This window comes from Toxorhynchites rutilus, chromosome 2 (genome assembly GCF_029784135.1).
Source record: "Toxorhynchites rutilus septentrionalis strain SRP chromosome 2, ASM2978413v1, whole genome shotgun sequence".
NCBI lineage: Eukaryota > Metazoa > Arthropoda > Insecta > Diptera > Culicidae > Toxorhynchites > Toxorhynchites rutilus.
The window spans coordinates 94,091,621-94,111,555 of record NC_073745.1 but is presented as its reverse complement, the minus strand read 5'-3'; the positions used below and the strand labels follow the sequence as shown (position 1 = coordinate 94,111,555).

At 35.9% G+C, this 19,935-nt stretch overlaps 2 protein-coding genes across 6 annotated transcripts in view; one reads left to right on the top strand and one right to left on the bottom strand.

Annotated features, from left to right (window-relative positions):
• LOC129769529 (phospholipase B1, membrane-associated-like) overlaps nt 1-19,935 on the top strand; it is a 68,456-nt gene that overhangs the window by 9,650 nt on the left and 38,871 nt on the right. The gene's annotated exons all lie outside the window — the stretch shown is intronic.
• LOC129769531 (uncharacterized) lies at nt 2,818-8,018 on the bottom strand. 5 transcript variants are annotated; one of them, XR_008741895.1, is made up of 8 exons: nt 7,805-8,018; nt 7,702-7,748; nt 7,403-7,467; nt 7,277-7,288; nt 7,072-7,115; nt 6,832-6,884; nt 6,618-6,676; nt 2,818-3,360 (listed from the first exon to the last, which is right to left on the bottom strand). XR_008741895.1 is itself a non-coding variant. In XM_055771875.1 (7 exons), the coding sequence occupies exons 1-6, from the start codon at nt 7,892-7,894 to the stop codon at nt 6,837-6,839; spliced, it is 306 nt and encodes a 101-aa protein (XP_055627850.1). In that variant the 5' UTR covers nt 7,895-8,018; the 3' UTR covers nt 4,008-6,676; nt 6,832-6,836. The 5 variants fall into 5 exon arrangements, 1 of the variants encoding a protein (XP_055627850.1); XR_008741896.1 differs by having other exon boundaries at nt 7,072-7,106; XR_008741897.1 differs by lacking the exon at nt 7,277-7,288.

The window sequence follows — 19,935 nt, the reverse complement described above, 5'->3', positions numbered from 1 at the left end:
ATCGTCTCTTGTACACTTTCCGATCAAGAACTCATCATCCGCTCTATGGAATGGGATTAATCGTTTGTGGCTTGCACTCACGATAAACCTTGAGTAGTAGAAGTAATGCTTCGAGAGTGCATGCAGTGGGGATTTCTCTTTCATATTACTTTTTTGAGTACTTGGTAGCTCACCGTTCCAACCTGAGAGAGAGGAGCCAGCTGAATGACAGATAGTTTGTTTTCTTCTTATTCTTTTTGCGCTTTCTCATCAAGAAAATTCAAATCGGACAATTTTAATCAAGCAAGTTGTTGTCATTCATCTATGAGAAAAGTGTTCAAACTTGACGTGAATATTTGTTTGTGAGTACATTTGTGCGTTTTTATCCTCGATTTGGTTTTTGACGTAGGACTACGTCTAACAGGAATATATGGGGGGAAAACGAAAATTTGAACACTGATCATGTGGGATATAATGAAAGATGTACTAGGTCAGCCCACATCATGGCTTCCAGCAGCATCGGCCCACTCAAACAAGTTTCTTTTTCTTCTGACTATTTCGATATAGTTGTCCTGAAGAATTATTTCTATGATTTCTAAAACTATATCCGAAATAATAAGCAAACAAATTTTTATGATTCCTTTGCCGGATGAGAGCTTGTGTAAATGTTTTGGGCTCATTTGTGACTTTTTCCGATCGTTCATTCAGTTTTCGCGAATTCATTCATGGTTTCCGGATTAAAAGTCAAGCTGGGCCTGAAGAAGGCATTTTCCAGCGGCGAGAGCAGTTTTCTTCGATTGAAAACAAAAGGTGTTTCGAATGTTTCGTTTTGCGGCGGTTGCTATCACTACGCTGCCAAAACATTACCGGTTCGGTTCGGATTACTGTAGCCGTTCAGCGAAAGGTGGTGCAGAAACAAATTTGTGGATTATTAATTTGGGAACGATGTTTTTCACAGCATTTGAGATGAAGTTTTGCTCTTGGCACCAAACAATCAACATGCTAATGTTGGCGGTGAAGGTTTATTCGGATGTTTTATTGCTCCACTGCTTTGATAATGGTTTGCGCATTTAGTTTGTCTACATTACATCTGCACTGTATATAAATATGAAACAATGAATTACGTATTTAGAGCTTGTTTTACTGAAGTGAAATAACTTGACCTAAATTCGAACAAATGAAAATAAACCAATATTTATATTGTTGACATCCTTTGGAGTAGTCCTACGTCCCTCCGGTTATGTCCCCGATATTACCCTTTACCAGACGCAATGTGCAGCGTATGTGGAATATATTATTTTATTAGTTTCTACCAGGTGCATTTGAAAGGTTTTTTTTGTGTCCGATAGAAATAATAATAGGTTGACTAAAAAGGATGCAGTACCAACTGTTTGCATAGGCAGTGATCACGATTCGGAAGATAATGAGAGTTATACTGCCAGTCTCTCGACGTCTTTTTCGTTTCTTGCTTATCGCTGGTGACCAATTCATATTCAAATTTCAAATTTGACATGCAGGTCGCTTATCAAGGCATTAGAAGCACTGAAGGTCCAATCAAACTGACCGATAGTGTTCCGTTTTCAACGGAAGTAAGATTCATGTATTATAAATCCGCCTATTGAGAGCCACAAACGATGCAATTTATAAGTAGCCACAAACCCATTTTCTACAAAACCAGTGCACAGTCCGCGCACCATATTCAGTTTCACATTCCATTCGACCATGATACAAACGAAAAAATTCCAAAATAATCCTACCGAAGCAGAAAAGGACCACATAGAGAAAAAGCACTAAAACAATAACAACAGCAACATCAACGCAGTCACGTTATCCCCACTGCGCATCAGCCCATCAGTTGGCAATGAAGTACAGCAGCGTAACGAAGTGAAATCATTCCTTTCCAAACAGTCAGAGCGAACACGTCCTAATGTGAAAGTGCAAGCGAAAAATACCAGAGAAATATAGAGAACTTATAACCTACAAATTGATAGTTTATTTCTAGTAAGTGTGTGACCATTGTTGTCGGCGGGTTTTCCTCAAACCGTCCGAACAGATAGTGAAGGTGAACCAATCAGTCTCGTCCACAAAACTAAAAGGTGTGATATTATTAGCTTCACCATATCAATCTTGAGCAGCGATAACATGATCCAACCGCTATACAATCATAATTGAGTGGATTTCCAAGCTGGCACCTGCTTATACAGATTTTTGTGATTTCAATAGCTTGCTTTCAAAGCAATTTTTGAGCTATTGAAACTAGTTTTTGGATCAATAACTAACAAACATAAAACGCGTAGACATTCTATCTTTCGAATGAAGCGTTTAACATACCATTTCTATCAACTAACAATGCTCGAAATCCTGTTTCTCTAATGTAACGCTCTCGTTCTTGAAGCTTTGAACTTACACCCCAGCATAGAAATGAAAGATGTAGTCCGACGTCAAAATCATTTTCACAAAAAATTTCTTGCGAAAAAATGTTATGTTAAAATTTTCTACATATTTCAATACTTCCCCTTGGTTCACCGTGATTGGTTCGCGCTGACATAAGGGCGATCACAACAAACGCGGGCTGGCTCCTCTCTCTCAGGTTCCAACTACCCAGTCTACATTGTTGTGTCGGATTGGTCTCAACAAATGGTGTCGACAACGGTACCGATGTCGTGCCATTTTGCAATGATTTTGTCGACCTACCCTTCGAATTTGACAACCAATTATGGGCCAACACTGTGCCAATCTGGCACCACGTCGACCGAAAGCAAATCTGCTTGACTCTTATTATGGCTCTATTTCTTTTCAAGGAAATGCAAATAAAATGTAAAGGAAAAATACCGTTGATAAATATATATGATTTATTTCTCGAGAAAGCAATTTCATAATTAAATTCAATTTGTAATACAATTATCAATTCATCGATTATTTACATAGTTTTATAGTGTTCTTCTATATATACATGTGTAACTTTTTTTTGTTAAAATATGTGTAGTATACAATAATAATAATTTAAATATTTCATTCCTCTCTCTGTGCATTTATAGTCCACTTCTATATATTAATACGCTATATATAATCCTTTTTTTTCCTTCATTTAGTACAAATTTTTTTAGTAATTCCTATTCCTATTCTATTTCATTGTATATTTATCTGCCTTCGGGAATATTTTTTTGTGTACTACAAATTATAAATTATTGATTGACAACATTTTTGAAACCCAAAAATCTCAAAAATAAATCTATCGTTTTAATTAAATATTAAATATAATAACATTAAATATAGAAGTTGAACTTTATAAAGTAATGTTATCATATATTTAATTTATTTCTTTGCATCTATGTCTTCGGAAATATTTTTTTAAATCTATTTTGAATAACAGCTATATTTCTGGAATTTGAAAAACAACAAATCAATTAATTTTTTTTTCTATTTTAAAAGTCACAATTTTATTTTTCATTTTTCATATTGTATAAATTATTCTATGAAAAAAATTATTCAAAATAATTTTGAACAATTGACGTGATAATGTTTTATTATCATTATTTTTTCATGACTTATTGGACTCAGTTTCTAGTGATATCTACGGTTGCCGTTGGTCGGTAATTTATAAGAGCTGATTTTTAATTATCTGAAGATTAAAATGGTAATCAATTAAAAAAAAATAGTGTGCACTTATTACTTGGCAATTCCATGATTTGGAACCAGTAGGAATTATTGAGCTAGGATTATAACTTCCCTTTCTAATTATCACTCCAATGGAAGGGTACTGCCAGATATTTCCGTAGCCAGGAAGAAAAATCGGTTTGTCGAAATACGATTTTTTCAGCCAACGAAGGCAAAACAATCCTGATTCAATCATTCCATAGCCTTTCCTGTTCATCTTAAAGTTTTACAGTTGTTTTGGCAAATTCTTAATATTCCTATATTATATATATTATATATATATATATATATATATATATATATATATATATATATATATATATATATATATATATATATATATATATATATATATATATATAGGTCGGCACGATTATCCGGAGTATTGATTATATTTTCCGGATAATCGAATCATAAAAAACGAATTTTCTCTCGATAAACGTAATATAATTATGGCTTGCACTTATTATTCAACGGTTTTATCTAGCTTGGACTCGTTTGTATATTGGTGACTTTGTAACTTTGTCTGTAGCGCTGTATCACATTACTAGAAATTTAACTTCCTTCCTGTTGAGCGTTTGATCTGAAATTTGGAACACATCTTTCTCTGGTTTCATTATAAATTTGTGTATTCCATGATCTTGGAAATCTAAGATGGCGGCCGGTACAAAATGGTGGATTACCTATTTTCTCAGAACACCATCAATATGGACATCAAATGAAAGGGATTGACTAGTAGAACACAGTTATTTATGAAAATTGCAAATCCAAAATGGCCGCCACCACAAGATAGCGCCATATATATTTTTTCCACAATCCCATCAATATGGGTATCAAATGAAAGGGCTTGACTAGTAGAATACAGTTCTTTATTAAAAATAATTATACAAATTATTCAAAATTTCCGAAAATCAAAAATAAAATACTCCGGATAATCGAGTCTAAAATTCCGGATAATCGAATCCCGGATAACCTAGTCCGACCTGTACATTCGTTTGAGACTCACAGGGGACTTCGACAAGACGATGGACTTTCCTGTCTGCTCTTCAATGTGGTGCCGGAAGGTGTTATGCGGAGAGCGAGCTTCAACAGGAGGGGCACGATTTCCAACAAGTCTAGTCAGTTTATCCGCTTCGTCTGCCACATGGACATACGTGGACATCGGAAGAACACATGAACACACACTCACACGAATCAGGGCTGATTAGGCTTACAATCAATGCGTCTAAGACTAAATACATGCTAGAAGAAGGAACTGATCGTAACATAATTCTTCCTGTTCCGGTGACGAGAGTATAGGAATTTGTCTACCGTGAGTTGTTGATAACAACTTTCGACAAAAACAGCCTCGAAATTTGAAGACATGCGTCAACAGATGTCGCGCTCACTCCGCAAATTCTTAAGGTCCAACAAACTCCGACCCCGTAGGAAGTGCACCATGTACAAATCCCTGATTCGATCGGTTGTTCGCTATGGACATGAAGCATGGACGAGATCGAAGAGAACTCCCAAGCACTTGGTGTTTTCGAATGCCGAGTGCTAAGAACAATATAAGGTAGTGTAAAGGAAAACAGAGTACGGATAAGTAGGATGAACCACAAACTGATACAACTCTATGGAGAACCCAGCATCCAGAAAGTCGCCAAGGATGGACGAGCGCGATGGACAGATCATGTTGCAAGATTGCCTGACAGCAGCCCTGCAAAGATGATGTTCGCATCGAATCCGGTAGGAACAAGAAGAAGAGGAGCCCAGTGAGCGAGGTGGTTGGACCAGGTAAAGCAAGACTTGGCAAGAATCGGTGCGGGCAGGAGTTGGAGAACTGCAGCTGTAAACCGAGTTCATTGGTGGAACAATGTTGTGAAGAAGATCAAATCTCTTCATAAGAATTGTGAATCAATCTTTGTGAATAAATAAATAAAAAAATGTTATCCTTCCTATGCCACAAACAAAAGTAACTATTATAAGAATAGTTTATTAAAACGGTGACTATAATTTGCCAGAACTTCATACTTCCGCTTCAGTTGACACTCGTGGAAGAATACCAGACAACTTTATGATGTTATCAAACTACTGTTTCTTCTTACCCATGCACATCTACCAATTAACAGCAAAAACGAAGCTTCTACTTTTACCCTTCTGAAGAAGCAACTTCACCCACAGGTGATCGCATCAGCATTAATTAACAATCGAGGATCAACACTGCTGAAATGCGTTATCATCGAAAAATATGTCACTGACAACGAGCTGATGATACAGCAGGATATCATATTTTCACCGTCAATATTTAACAAACCCGCATAAGCAAAACGATAAGATGTGAGTTTTAACCCATTTTATGCCAAGTGTTCGAAAAATCTAACAGCAAATTTCATAATTTTGCATGACTTTGGAAACCAATCATACAATAAGGTTTTGGCATCAAATAATAACTTAGTGTATTAGCTACCACTAACTATCAATTTCATTCAATTTTGTAGAACTTTATTGGGGAATGAATTCGGTTTAAATCCACTATGTGCGGAAGGTACATAGGTACAAGATCACATATTGTTATGTAGGAAAAACAACATTGGATTGAACCTCCTACAGGAACCAAAACGTAGGTTTAACCAATGTCTTTTTTGGTGATTTTTCGATTTTTTGTCATTTTCCGGAAAACGGGAGAACGAAAAAAAACTTCTTGAAGAATGGAGTTTTTGTAACGCCATAGACAGCGCAATTCTTATTGCTCCGTCGATAACAATATTTGTGTATAAGTAAGCAACACTAAGCGGCTGCGTGAGCTGGAAGTACGATTCAAAAGCAATAAAAACTTAAAACTATTTATAACACACAATCTTGAGTACCTACGCCGGATAACGACATGCAATACAATACGATAAAGCAAATAAGTGAATACATGGACTTTTTTGTATACATTGTGTATATACGGTTTTAAATCTACTTATACATAATAATTATGTATGGGATGTACTCACCTGTATTATCTATAACATCCGCCAATACTCGGGCCATTGATGGAAATTTAAAAAACAACCTGGAAATAAATAAAATAAATAGTATATAAATGCATTGAAAACGATAACAAAAAAAGGTTTCATATTCCAAAAAGAATTGAAGATTTCAACTGTTAGAGATTTCTCTTATAACATTAAAATAAAAATTATACAAAAATTGATTCGTAGTGCTCACCTGTATCAACTATCGCTGATGCGGGCCGACTGAGGGCGATTCGTGAAAATAACCTGAAAGTAAATAAAACAATGAAATAATAAATGAAACGATTTATACATTAAATATTAAAATCAATTAAAAAAAATATTTTATTGATCCCAGAAAAAACCGGAACAAGCCGGAACAAAACAGGTTAAGTCGGTTTTCCATATTAGATAAAATATAAAAATCATACAAAAATTAACTCATAGTGCTCACCTGTATTAATAGATTATCCGGCAACCGACTGCACTCTGGATGATCTGGAAATAAATAAAGTAATTAGTACATTACACATTAAAATCAATAGAAATGATAAAAAAGGATCCTTGGTCCACAAAAAACCGGAACAAGGAACCGTTTTAACTGTTAGATATATTCAAAACTATGCAAAAATAAATTCATTGCACTCATCTATATTTACTGCCTGCTGATGCTGAAGTGATGAAAGTCAGTGCGAAATTAATTTAAAAATAAATAAAATTATTAGTATACAATTATTATTACATGTTGAAAATAAATTTCATACATATAAATTCACTGCACTCACCTGTATTTACGTATTTACTATGATGTCTGCTGATCCGGGGGAGATGGAACCAATACGAAAATAACCTAAAAATAAAACAAATCAGTATTCATGTATATTTAATATTAAAGCTTATTATCGCGATAAACGATATTATCGCTTTAGAAAACATAACGGATAACAATTATTTATTCCTGTCACATTCCTGAATACAGAAAAATTATCCGGAACAATAATCGTTTTGATAACTTAACCGTCTCTAAGCTGGCCGATCAACACAACATATTTGTTCGGTAGAATAATCATATTAATTTACTCACCTGTCCTGTTCGCAAACTGTGCCAGTCAGTACTTTGATCAAGCAAATCTAAAATGAACTGAGTTAAATTTAAACAGAAAATAAAGGTAATTTTAAATACTTACGAAATTCGTTTCTTTGTACACCAACTGTTGTTTTGAGTATTGACAGTTCAATGAGGAGAAAATAGACTGCAGTGATGGCGATTCGCTCATTTCGTGTAGTTTTATTGTGATTATAGCTGAAACTTAGGGCAGTGCTGCCTGCGGGAGGCAAGGCGGGGTAAAATTCCAGTACTCTTGTAGCACTTTTCGTCACTCGACCGACACCGTGCTTATAACCGCTCGAATAGATTTTAAACTGGGTATTCTCTCTGTGTACATATGAAGAATAAAATAGCATCGCCTGCTGGGGGTGATTTAAAAACATCCGACTAGAGGGATATACTTATTCCTTGATCGTTGAATGTGTTTTTTACCATCACTGATTGTAACACTTTGGTGTGATGGAGAAGATTGTTCATTAGTATCAGAACTATTGTTTGCATAAGTTTCTAAAGCGACAATTTTTTTATAAAAACATCACATTAAAATACATTGTTAAGTAAAAGCACATATATAGTTCACGAAAAAAATGTTCATTTTTCATAATCTTGCATGTACAACTGCTTTTCCAAAGAAAAATGATTCCGACCAGTACGTAAACCCATGCTCAAATTTAATACGACCGCAAAGGGTTAATACTTCAAATGGTGGCTCTAGAAAAACCATTTGTCACAAGAATTGAACAGAATATCAAACTGATGGTATGAGTTGTAAGGGCAGACAGAAACCGGAATAATCAATTAAAAAAAGTCGCACAAAAAACGCACGAGATTTTTTAAGCATTTTTTTTGCGCGATCGCGCAAATAAAATCGCATAAGAAACCGCACAAGAACAGGTTTATACAGCAATTCCATGACAAACCGATATAGTGGTTCCCAGATTTTCGTGGAAAAGGGGTGATTTTGTTATTTATCGCAAAACATTAGATCCATATTTTTTGACCAGGGTCCGAATAATCCACTTTTTTCCGCTTTTTTCCTCTTTTTTCCAAAATTACTTTTTTCAAAAATCCATAACTTTCGAACTACTACACCAATTTTGATGATCGGCACATAAAATTGAATAAAATATAATATAATAAAATTCTTTAAAAAAATAGTACAATTTCAAAAAAAAATGGATATTTTTTCATAATAATTGATTGTATATAATTTTTATAGTTTTCATGGTCTCGTAACCAAGAGCACAATATTTTTTTAAAAATTTTTCTTGAAAGCTGAGGGTTATTACAGAACATATCCAAAAATCAGAGACGTGTTTTTTAAGGTTTGAAGTTATGATTTTTCAAAGTTAACCGATGTTTCAAGAAATCATTTTTCCCCTTTTTCCAGAAATGAAAAATTCATAACTTTTGAAATACTATGCCAATTCAGATGATTCGACATATCAAATTGAAGCCAATGAGATAATCTTCATTGAAAAAATATTACACTTGCAAAAAATTGTATTTTGTTTTCATAATTATTGATTGTAATTGTTTTTTATGGTTTATATGGTTCCGAAACCAAGGGCGCTATATTTATTTTATTTATTTTTTTTTTTTTGAAAGCTGAGGTTTTTTACATAACATATCCAAAAATCAGATAGGTGTTTTTTTCCTCGTTTTTGAGTTATGATTTTTCAAAGTTTAGATGTTTTGGTTGCAATAGCTTAATGAACAAAGAATAGGAACATAAGGAATATAATTTCCTTGCAAGTATAAAAATAATAGCTCATTGGCAAAAAAAATGATTTTTCCCTTTTCCAAAAAATGACCTTTCTTAAAAATTCATAACTTTTGAACTTCTGAACCGATTCAGAGAATCGACATATCAAATTGAAGCCAATGAGTTAATCTTCTATGAAATAAATATTACACAAGAAATTGGATTCTAGTCGCATAGATCTAGTCAAGTCGCATAGGATTATTTCAACGAATACTGATATCAAGTAAACTATGAAAAATCATAACTCAAAAACGATAACAAATTAAAATCAAATCACGAAGCCATGTTAACTATAAAAAAAATACAATCAATAAAATAAAAATTCAATTTTTTTTGCAAGTGCAATGTTTTTTTTTCCAAGAAAGACCAGTTAATTGTCTTTAATTTTATATGTCGATCATCTGAATCGGTTCAAAAAGTCATTTTTGGAAAAAGGAGAAAATATTGATTTTTCGAACCTAAAATCGAAATGGACGCTCTAATGAATAAATAAAAAATACGGGGTTGATATTTTGCGATAAGGAACCACTTTTCACGAAAATGTGAGAACCACTATATCACTATATCGCTAAAGTTATTATTTTATTTATTGAGAGGCTTAGAATGAAAAGGGGTGTAAGTGATTTGATCGATTTCTCTACATCGACTCTCTCTTTTGGTCATAACATAGCTGCAAATACATTCCCAGCTGTATTTGACAATGTGGAAGATAGGTCAGAACCTCATCTATCGGATTGTATAGCAAACTTAAATTGGAACGTTTTTGCAGTTAAGTTATCAACTAAATAAGAAGTTGATGAAGAGAAATCGATCAAGTCACTTACACCTCTTGCATTCATAGCCCCTCAATCGGACTTCATTTACTAGTGTCGCACAGCGGTCAAAGTTTGAGTTTTTTTGAAAACTGAAAAATCACCCAAGAGACCCAAATTTTTTGGTGCTAAATGTCTTCAAATTGCATGAAACGTCGAGATCTACTGTCATCTCGAAAAAAATAATTGTCAAAAATCGACGCTCTTGGACTTTGTCGTTTTTTTCGAAATACGAGGCAAAACGAATGGTTTAAGGTGCCAATGAAAATCATTGATATCGATTTTTCATTCGGGACTCCCTGCGAAATGTTAATTTGCACGATAAAATACCCTCTGCAAAATATTAGCTCATTCGGACTTCATTTACTATTGTCCCAGTAAAAATTTAAGTTTTCTGAAAACCGAAAAATCGCCCAAGGGGGGACCGAAGGAAATCGTGGTTTTCAAAAAAAAAATTTAATGCCAAATGTCTTAGAATTGCATGAAACATCGAGATTTACTATTATCTCGAAAAAAAATCGTCAAAAATCGACTTTTCAGACAAAAACGACCAAGTGCAGAAAAGTAAATTTTTGACAAAACAATTTTTTTCGATATAACAGTTAATCTCGACGTTTCATGACATTTGGCATCAAACTTTTTTTTTTTTTTGAAAACCCCGATTTCCTTTACTCCCCCTTGGGTGATTTTTTGGTTTTCAAAAAAACTCAAACTGTGACCGCTGTGCGACACTAGTAAATGAAGTCCGATTGAACTGATAGTTTGCATAGGGTAGTTTTTCGTGGGAATAAACATTTTTAATCAAGTTCGCTTTGAAAATTCGAGATAGCCATTTTCATTGGCACTCTAGTGGTCACCCACTGCTGAACAACAGTATTTTCATTGTCATTTTTTTCTGAAATTGATAAGAGTTCTTCTAAGAAAGAATCACTATACTCACATGGTGTACAAGCGCGAAAATGACAATATGTTGTCCTAATAGGAAATTTACATCATCAATAATATAATAGTAATTTACAATTTACATAATTTACATTGTTTCTTCTTGTGATGATTAATAATCGTAAAATTATAAATTGTCGCATTTTAAGCCTAGACACATTATAATCTACTGTATTATCATGTAATAAGGGATATTTAACTCTCAAATTCTTAAATTAAGTTAGGCCAATTTTCACATCATGGCATGTTTCTCCGAATAACATGAATAATCTTGACTCTAATAGTATTGATAGTACTGACATTCGCCACGTTCCCGAGTTTATTTATGTATTTATTTACAATTTCAAGAAAATTCGAAAGTTCTACTCTTATATTAAAATCACGAAATTTCTCAAAAGTCATTCATAAGACACATTTTGTAGGAGCTTCCTGTTTATGAATTACATCGATTTGTAAAAGAAACGCACAAAAATGCTTTGCCTGTTTTAGAAGACTATACTAGCATAGAAAAAAATAGTTTGCAAAGTATGCTTAATTAGATAACATCTCCACATCTACGAAGTTCTGACAGAATACTGCCAACCCCATGGACGAGTTGGCGCGAAAGCCGTCACAAGCAGTTTTAAAAGCGTCAATCTATCTCGTTCCGAAAAAAAATCATCTAAACACTGCGTGGAGCCCATTGCACATCAACATCTTCCAACACAATTGCACGATACCCCGACCGTTGCACAATACTGCGCTCAGCTGTTGAATCTATTTTTATTTGATTAGTTTGCATCAAAGTCATCCATTACAGCATAACGCCACTGCACCGCATCCAAAAGTGGAGTACCGAAAAATCAACGCGACGATGCATTTCTGAGAGACATCGAAACGATACACACTCTTTGACACGCTAACAAGCCTGGGCCGACGCCGAGAATGGAGAATGGACGGGGTGAGGAACAGGTGGTATGACGTTTTTAGTTTATTATGGAAGGTGTTCAAGTTTGCTATCGAGAGCTTCGTGCGGTGGCGGTGGTGCTGTAACCGAGCGCGCGCGCGTGCCATACCGGTGGAGTCGATCGCATCTCGCCCGGTGTGATGCACAGACCAGGTGAAATGCGCAGAGCGAAATTTAATCACCCATTAATTTATGCATAATTAGCTCCACCTTGAACTTTCCCATGAGACGATGATGATGCTGCCGGATGGGTGCGGCAGTGGGGTGGTAGGTTGGGGACCGGCAGCGGGCGCTCGGCTTTGCCTTGTGCGAGATTTTAGCATTAGCGCATTGAGCGAAACAAATATTGTTGTATTGATTGATACGAACAATATAACTCACCCCAAGGATGGGGTTGCGGTTTAGAGGCACTGTTGGTTTGGAGCATTCTAACAACCGCATATATTCCATAATTGCTTTCAGAGCCTTCAGTGTATTGTTAAGAATATGTTTTAACGTTTCACGTAGTCTTATTTAGATAAAATTATTTTATTCTGCGACATTGAAACTCTAATTTTTCCCCGACAACTGAAGTTTAGCTCACAATCCAATACTACACTGCGTTTCACAACTATAGAACCACTCATTTTTATGAGTTTCTAGTGATATGTAAGAAGTCGGTTGAATTGAACTATATAGTGTAGGATATACTCTATATACACATTCTCCCTATTCATACACTGCGATTCACAACTATAGAACCACTCATTTTTCCTGAGTTTCCAGAGATATACAAGAAGTCGGTTGGATTGAACTATATAGTGTAGGATATACAGGGTTTTCCAACATTAAATTCCGAAAGTAAATTGAAATAAAACACACTTAGAATTCGAATTTCGATGAAACTTTTATTTCAAATTAAAGTTTGGTTTATGCCATTATGTGTGAAATACAACATCATTCAAATGTCCACCTAGGGCTTCCCTGCACACCTTGATCCGGAACAGGTAATTTTCAATGATTTTTCGGCACATATGGGGCGGTATCTCGGTCATAGCTTCACGAATGTTGTCTTTCAAATGTTCAAGAGTTTGCGGAGAGTTGGCATAGACACGGTCTTTCGCATAACCCCATAAAGAGAAGTCTAGCGGGTTCAAATCGCATGATCTGGACGGCCAATTGGTATCACCAAAACGCGAAATTATGCGTCCCTCAAATTTCGTTCGCAATTTGACCATGTTCGGTCGTGTTGTGTGGCACGTGGCGCCGTCCTGCTGAAACCACATGTCATCCGTATCCATATCTTCAATTTGTGGCAAAAAAATCGCTTAACATGCGGCCATAGCGCTCACCATTCACAATTACCGTCTCGCCATCCTCATTTTCAAAGAAATACGGCCCAATGACTCCACCAGACCATAATGCGCACCAAACAGTGACTTTTGGCGGATGCAATGGCCTCTCAACAATAACGTGTGGATTTTCTGAGCCCCATATAGGGAAATTTTGGGTGTTCACATAGCCACCGAGCTCGAAATGTGCCTCATCGCTGAAGAAAATTTGATGCGAAAATTCAGCATTTTGCTGCTGTTGTTCGTTCACCCAATCGACGTATGCCCGACGCATTCCATGGTCACCACGCTCTAATTTTTGTACCAGTTGGACTTTATATGAATGTAGGTGCAAGTCCAAATGCAAAATTCGCCACAATGATGTGTTTGACAAACCCAATTGCTAAGCACGCAGTGGAATCGAAACATTCGGGTCATCCTCCACACTGGCAGCAACAGCAGCAATATTTTCGGCCGAAGGCACATTACGATGATGCACAGGTTTCACAATATCCGCTACGGATCCAGTTTGTTGGAATTTACGCACTACATTAGCGATTGTGTGCTCTGTAGGCCGTCCATGACGACCAAAATCCGTCCGTAATGCTCGAAAAACATTTGCCGGTTTTTCATCATTTTTATAGTGTAATTTAACAAAATTAACACGTTGTGCGATGCAAAAACGATCCATATTGTAAAATGGCAAACATTCAACTAACGATATGACGCTTTGGTTGACAGCTATGTCAAACGGTTGTCAGCGCAGGGCTGTATACTTTCGGAAGCCCGAAATGGAAAACCCTGTACTAACTGTCTTCATTTAAAAGAACGGCCGTTTCAACTTTATTGTTGTGTTTAGGCGCGAAACAATCGAAAAACTAAAATTCCAGTGTTTCATAACTATAGAACCAGATGGAAAAATTCTTACTCCTTTACAAAATTAACGTAAATTTCACATGAATTACAATAAGTTTCTAATTCGTAGGTCATCTTTAGTTCTCAATCAGTTCAAATAACCCATTCGAGGTGGTTTCGATCAAGCTGCGCCATGCTGTAGTGTGCATCGTTCTTCGCTGAGGATATTGCGCGTTTAAGCTTTTCAAATCAGTCATACTGCTTGTAAGCTGCTTCTACTATTCGTAAAATCACTCCTCATATGTTTTTGATAGGGTTTTGATCAGTTAAACAAGTTGACCAGTCCAGAATCTGAAGCTCGTATGACCATTACTTTTCAGATTTCATGAATTGATGCCAAATTACCTAATTATCACATTGTTTTTGATGTAAAAACAACAGTAAATTATTCTGAAGTATTTCATTGCCCTTCGGACTGTTCATTCGTGTTGATGGTAAACTACCTAAACCAGGTTTTTTTGAGAAAATTCTCCCCAAACTTTAAAAATCGCAACTCCAAAGCTGCAGGTCAGAAAACTAATGTGGAAGCTAATGCCGTGGGCAGTGCTTGGACATATCTGTATCACATCAATCTTTTCAGCTGAATTTCCGGCCACATTCGATCATTATACCATTGCATTCGGGATACCGAAAATGAACCAACGCCAAACCTCACAATCACAGCAAGCCACTCACAGTTGATTCATCCAGTTTTTTTTTTCATTCTGTTTTTCGTTCTGTTCTGCGTTCACGGAATGTGAGCAAAACAAAATATCCCTAGTTTTGTCTTTCATTGACATGAACATACCAGTTCATTCACTATCAGCATCGTTCTCGGACACTGACGAAACGGAGAAATTCGTTGAGGAAGATAAGAAAGTACAGAATGCTCATAATAGTGATTAATTAAATTAAATTGTTCAAGCATGCAAGGTTTCCGTCTCAGTTAAATTGCTTTCATTTTACATAGTGAATATGCAGTTACAAATCCACTTGTCAGAAATGCTTCAAAAGAAGAATTCCGATGTAAAAAATACCGTCTTGACTCAAATTTCAAACATTTAATTCTTTTTAAATTCTGAACACACGAACATAAAATGGTGGTGTCCAAGACACGACCGCAATGGGAATATTTCGAGCTTCCTTTTGCAAACGTATCAAACTATGCTATAGAATTAGCGGATGAAATTGCCAACATCCAGCTTTGGCTGACAAAGTTTGCATTCGCTGCTTGGGTCGATTCTGCAAAATGCCCCCTCGCCGTCCAAGCCTAAGCAATCCTTAGCTGTGAGTGTGCATGCAGATCTTGCTCTTTTGTTGGCATTTCCGCTTGCGCCACCAATTTGCGTTGCCCTTTCGGAGTAACTTCAAAAACAACTGAATAAGCAAGGCACTGACTCAATGAGAAAATCACACACATATCGGGATACTGAAAATGAACAGTCACAACATTCCTGACAATTCAATGGCAATGAATAAATGTGAATGAATTCTCATGACTCGAGCTTTGAGGGAAGCTCAGAGAGCACAGAATGAATATGAATGAACACAGTTGTAAATTTGTTTGCCGTCGAATGAATGACAGTAGCATCGACAAGCAAAATAAACGCGTTACACTGATAAAAATATATTTTCAATGTTGCTTAACAAGCTCAATATTTCCAAGCTCTGGCCGTGGGTTTTACTATTTCTAGAGAATTTCTCTAATAAAAAGAAATCCAATTTGAATAGTAGTTCTTCATACTGGAAGGACTTACGGAATGCGTCATGTATTATGTCAACTCGTAACATGCGGCAGTTTGATGGTTTGAGGAAAATATTTTCAAAACGGCCTGGTTCAGATAACTTTTCATCAACAGAAATGTACAGTCAGGAGTGTAATGAAGTACTTCAGAATCATTTACTTCTGTTTTAGCATCAAAAACACCGTGATAATTTGATAATTTGGCATTTTCATAATTCATAACATCCGAAAAGTCAAGGCATGGTTTATTGAATGGAAACTTCAGATTCTGGACCGGTCAGCTCAAATCTCTATCAAGAACTTATGAGCAGTGATCTTACGAATAGTAGATGCAGTTTACAAGCAGTATGAGTGATTTGAAGAGCCTTAACAAGTAGTATCCTCTGCGTAGAACGAAATACACACTACAACATGGTGCAACTTAGTCAAAACCACCCCGAATGTTTTATTTGATCTGATTGAGAACTAAAGATGACCTACGAATTATAAACTTATTGTAATTCATGTGAAATTTACGTTAATTTTGTAAAGGAGTGAGATTTTTTTTCATCTGGTTCTATAGTTATGAAACACTGGAATTTTAGTCTTTCGGTTGATTCGCGCCTAAACACAACAATAAAGTTGAAACGGCCGGTCTTTTAAATGAAGACAGTTAGTATATCCTACACTATATAGTTCAATCCAACCGACTTCTTACATATCTCTGGAAACTCAGGAAAAATGAGTGGTTCTATAGTTGTGAAACGCAGTGTATGAATAGGGAGAATGTGGGAAAGGCAAGAGAAATGTTACTAATGAATTCGTTTTATGTAAGAATACGTTTAGAACTTATTTTTCACGTTATCTACAACCAGTGTTGCCATACATACAGATTCATCTGGATATGTTTTTTTTTTGTACAGATTCTGTACTGTGCAGAGTACAGATTTTCGTCAAAAAGTACAGATTTGTACAGATTTTTTCCGTGAGCAAAATTTTCTTACATTTGTGCAAAGCAACAATAAGGTACATGACGACTTTTACGCCGCAGTATCGCTTGGTGCTGTTAAGAACGAAATTCGTTGTCCAAGTGATTATCATCTTAGAGGCGTTTCCAGGGTTCTACGATGGGAATTTACATGATCTGGAGAACAAATTCCGTAGGTAAAATTACTCCGTAAGGAAATCACAGTTTAAGAAAACGAACATGTGCCGGATTGGTGGACAAAAATTTGATATCTACAAAAAAATTACGGTTCACTCTCATTTTCGGCGCTCTGATGCCTTTTTTGTAACTTTCTCACATCGTGGCGGCAGCTTGAAAATTTTCAATAAATGATGGTAAGCAATCTAGATTCAGAAAAACGATGTTTAAGCATCATCAATCACACGAATGACTTGCAAATGTAAATGTGATATTTGTAGTAAGTAAATTATTTTTTTCTCTACGTCTAATATTTCCGATGGTACAGATGAGAATGATTTTTAACCCCTCTGGTACAGATTAAAATGTGGCAACACTGTCTACAACGTCTATCACATAAGTTTATCAAACATACATGGATTTAACAAATAGTTTTATTACCGTTAGAGTTAGAAACGTTCGATGAAAAGCATCTCTCATCTCCAAAAATTTTTTTTTAACATGAAACCGCAAATCTAAAACAATAAACTATACATTTGGCTAGGAACCACTGAGCATAATTGTTTTTTTTTCCATTCCGTTAGAGAAAGCTCCAAAACTCAGTTTTGGAATACGTGAACGACTCGGCTCTTATAAGTGAAAATACGAGCGGATGAAAAAAAAACCGTTTTTAGCATACTCCTCGGTAGCCTGGAACATCGCCGGTGTGTCCATCATCAGAAGATTCCAAGAATCACTACTATAATATTCCAAAATTCCAAGCTGTTTCGGTATGCGTTTTAGCAGCAAAAAAAAAATTAAATAAAATCAAGAAATCAAATTCATGTCTCGGGAGCTGAATTAAACTCTGGCTCAAGTACTGCATCACACTTGAGCTAGAGTTTAATTCAGCTCCCATGAGAAGAGACAATATAAATGGTAATCAAATGATATCATCTGAAATAATGAATGAATTGTTTTTTTATTATGCATTGGTTCAGCATAGGCATTCATCATCACCATGTCCACCTTAATAGACACGTGTGAATAAATTTGAAATTTTGTGAATTTATATTCACGAATCAATCATCGATGAGAAGCAATTTTCAACCAGTTCTCAAGACATAATTGGGGGTCTCCGTAGCCACATTGGTTGCGCGTTCGCTTAGTAAGCGATCGATCGTGAGTTCAAAACTCAGGGCCCTCATTGACCATCTTTGTGTTGTTACAGATTAGCTACGTCCACGCAACAATCATCAGCGATGGAGATCGATCCACGGTCGAAATAAGATCGATTCATCCATACAACTGCTCTGCTCTGCAAGACACATCGGGCTGCTGTTCTATAAATAACTCAACAATGATCAATCCAACTGTCTGGCCGGTCTAACTGGATAATGGAAGAACAGAACGAAAACTCTTACGCCTATATGGCAACTGTGTAAATGTACCATATGTAATGGTATAGAAGGAATACTGGCGAATGGCAACTGTGTAATGTGCTAATTATAGATATGATAACCATGTGATATGTACACGATTGAAATTCGGCTCTGTTACAGCCAAGATGCTAATGAGCCTGAAATAAACAAAAGGGATAAAAAAAAGACATAATTTGCATATTCATCGTATTTTTCGGAGATGTTCTATTGGCGTCTATCGAGTTACGGGACATGTTCTCGACAAAACTAATTTCCTTGTTTATGAAATTTTATAATTTCATCAATATAAAAGTTAGTTTCAGACATTGTTTGCTGGTTTCCTGTTTAAAAATCATACCTTCTTTCGATTCGAATGTACGAATACGAGACAGTTAAAGGTATGCACTGTTTAAAATGCAGCTTTTTCTTGGAATTTTCTTCTTCTAAATCCCCGCTTCAGTTTCTTCTATCTAAATCGTAGAACAGAAGGATTTTTTAGGACCTCAATAAGCCACATATTTTGCAATAACTTCTCTTCATCATTCGTTCTTCGCCACTTTTTTATTCGTAAATGAAGAGAAAATTTTTGATCTCAGCAATGGTTTATACCAGTACACAATGGTCCAGGAGGTGCATTTAAATGGAAATTAGCATCTAGAGCTCGAAAGTTATTCTCTATACAAAAACTATCTTCGACAAAGTTGTTATATATTGGGTTGAGGAAAAAGAAATGTCAATATATGGCAACACTTAAACATATCTTGTGTTGTACTTATCGAATCGGGTCATACTATACGGCTGTTTAAAGACGACAATCTGTGCTATAAGTGTCGTTTTGACAATATTGTGATTGTCCTTTTCAGTCTCACGTTATAGCGCGTCAAAGATGGAGTCATCCAATCAAGAAATTCGCCATATTTTACGTTTTTACTACCTGCGAGGTAAAACTGCAACGAAGGCGGCCGAAAAAATTCGTGTAGTTTATGGACCCGATACTGTAACGATTCGCACAGCACAGCGTTGGTTTGGCCGATTTCGTTCTGATGTAGTGGCTGTCGAAGATACACCCCGTACTGGTAGGCCAATCGTCGTGGAAACCGATATAATCGTTGAAATCATCCAAGTAGACCGGCATGTGAGCACTCGCTCGATTGGCCAAGAACTGGGTATAGACCATAAAACCGTTTGGAGCCATTTGCAGAAGATTGGATTCCAAAAAAGCTGGATGTATGGGTGCCACACGAGTTGACGCAAAAAAATCTTTTAGACCGTTG

Excerpts from the sequence above, each read along its gene's own strand:
- LOC129769531 (XM_055771875.1), bottom strand. The coding sequence starts at position 7,894 with ATGAGCGAATCGCCATCACTGCAGTCTATTTTCTCCTCATTGAACTGT. Across the intron at positions 7,468-7,701 it reads ACAGTTTGCGAACAGGACAG|GTTATTTTCGTATTGGTTCC; the intron begins GTGAGTAAATTA and ends TTTTATTTTTAG. Across the intron at positions 6,885-7,071 it reads CGGATAATCTATTAATACAG|GTTATTTTCACGAATCGCCC; the intron begins GTGAGCACTATG and ends ATTTACTTTCAG.